General features: G+C 67.9%; 1 protein-coding gene across 1 annotated transcript in view; it reads left to right on the forward strand.

The window, feature by feature from the left end:
• MAN2A2 (mannosidase, alpha, class 2A, member 2) overlaps positions 1 to 1,277 on the forward strand; it is a 26,814-nt gene that overhangs the window by 4,715 nt on the left and 20,822 nt on the right. The window contains 4 exon segments of the mRNA XM_009321496.1: positions 155 to 269; positions 482 to 549; positions 721 to 886; positions 1,194 to 1,277. Coding sequence (XP_009319771.1) covers positions 155 to 269; positions 482 to 549; positions 721 to 886; positions 1,194 to 1,277 — 433 coding nt within the window.

The raw sequence follows: 1,277 nt of genomic DNA on the forward strand, positions 1-1,277 counted from the left end.
CGCGGGCGGGGGCTGGTGGGTACGGGGCTGGGAGCGTGGTTGGGTGTGGGGGTCCTGTGGGGCCCCTCCTCCGGGGGGAGGTGGGGAGTGTTGGGTGGACGCGCTGGGACAGCAGGGGGACAGTCCCAGCTGGCTCACCCTGCCTGTGCCTCAGGCTGCTCCGCTCTCTCACAAACCTCAAGCGCGTCATCATCAATGCTGCGCATTACCTCGTGCTGGGGGACAAGGAAGCCTACCACCACAACCCCACTGCACCCTTCCTCGGCACGGTGAGCAGCACCCTGCCCCACGGCTCCCCATGCCCCAGCACACGGGGTCATGCTGGGGCAGCTGTCCCCGTGCCTCCAGGAAGCACAGCCCTGCCTGCCCGCTCAGTGCTGGGTGGGGGCCTGGGGAAAGGGTCCCAGCCTGTGCCTGTGTCCCTGGGCCTGGCTGGCAGGGGTGGTGGGCACACCCTGGCTCTGACTGCTCCTCTCCCCAGGACGACACGCGCCCCAACCAGGACTCCCTCCCAGAGAGAACAGTTGTAAAACTGGACACCTCACCCCGGTAGGGGCTGCCTGCCTTGCTTTTGGGGCTTGTGGGGCCATGGGGGGGCAGTGAGGGCGGTACCTGGGACTCTGTAAAGCAGTGGGTGGGTGCACGAGACCCATGGGTGGTGTGGGGCACCTGGGATGCCATGGGGCTGGGGTGGTCATCCCTGTGTGACCCCACCCGCAGGTTCCTGGTGGTGTTCAACCCGCTGGAGCAGGAGCGCCTGAGTGTCTTGCCGGTGCTGGTGGACTCCCCGCATGTGCGTGTGCTCTCCGAGGAGGGGCAGCCCCTGCCTTCCCAGCTCAGTGTGCACTGGGGCTCCGCCACCGACACGGTGCCGGACGTCTACCAGGTATGGGGTGCCCCAGTGCCACTGCCCGCCCCCATCCTCAGCCTGCACAGCCCATGCGTGCCAGCCTGCCATCCTCGCAGACTGTCCCCATGGCAGGGACACCCCGTGAGCCCTCCTCTGTGGCAACAAATGTCCCCAGAACCCCACACTGCTCGCGAACCCCCAGGCCCCCATGCACGTCCTCCCTCAGCAGAGGCCCCAGAAGCACTGAGCTGGGGGGTCTTTGCCCTGCCGACAGCCAGCAGGTCCCCACGTGCCGGCTGCCCTCCTGCAGAGGGGCTGGCTCAGGTCTCCGTGCTGCCCGCAGGTGTCTGTCCTGGCCCGCCTGCCTGCGCTGGGGCTGCGTGTGCTGCAGCTGCACAAGTCCTTTCACAGCCACACCACGCTGAAG

Source organism: Pygoscelis adeliae, unplaced genomic scaffold (assembly GCF_000699105.1).
Source record: "Pygoscelis adeliae isolate BGI_AS28 unplaced genomic scaffold, ASM69910v1 Scaffold13, whole genome shotgun sequence".
Classification (NCBI taxonomy): domain Eukaryota; kingdom Metazoa; phylum Chordata; class Aves; order Sphenisciformes; family Spheniscidae; genus Pygoscelis; species Pygoscelis adeliae.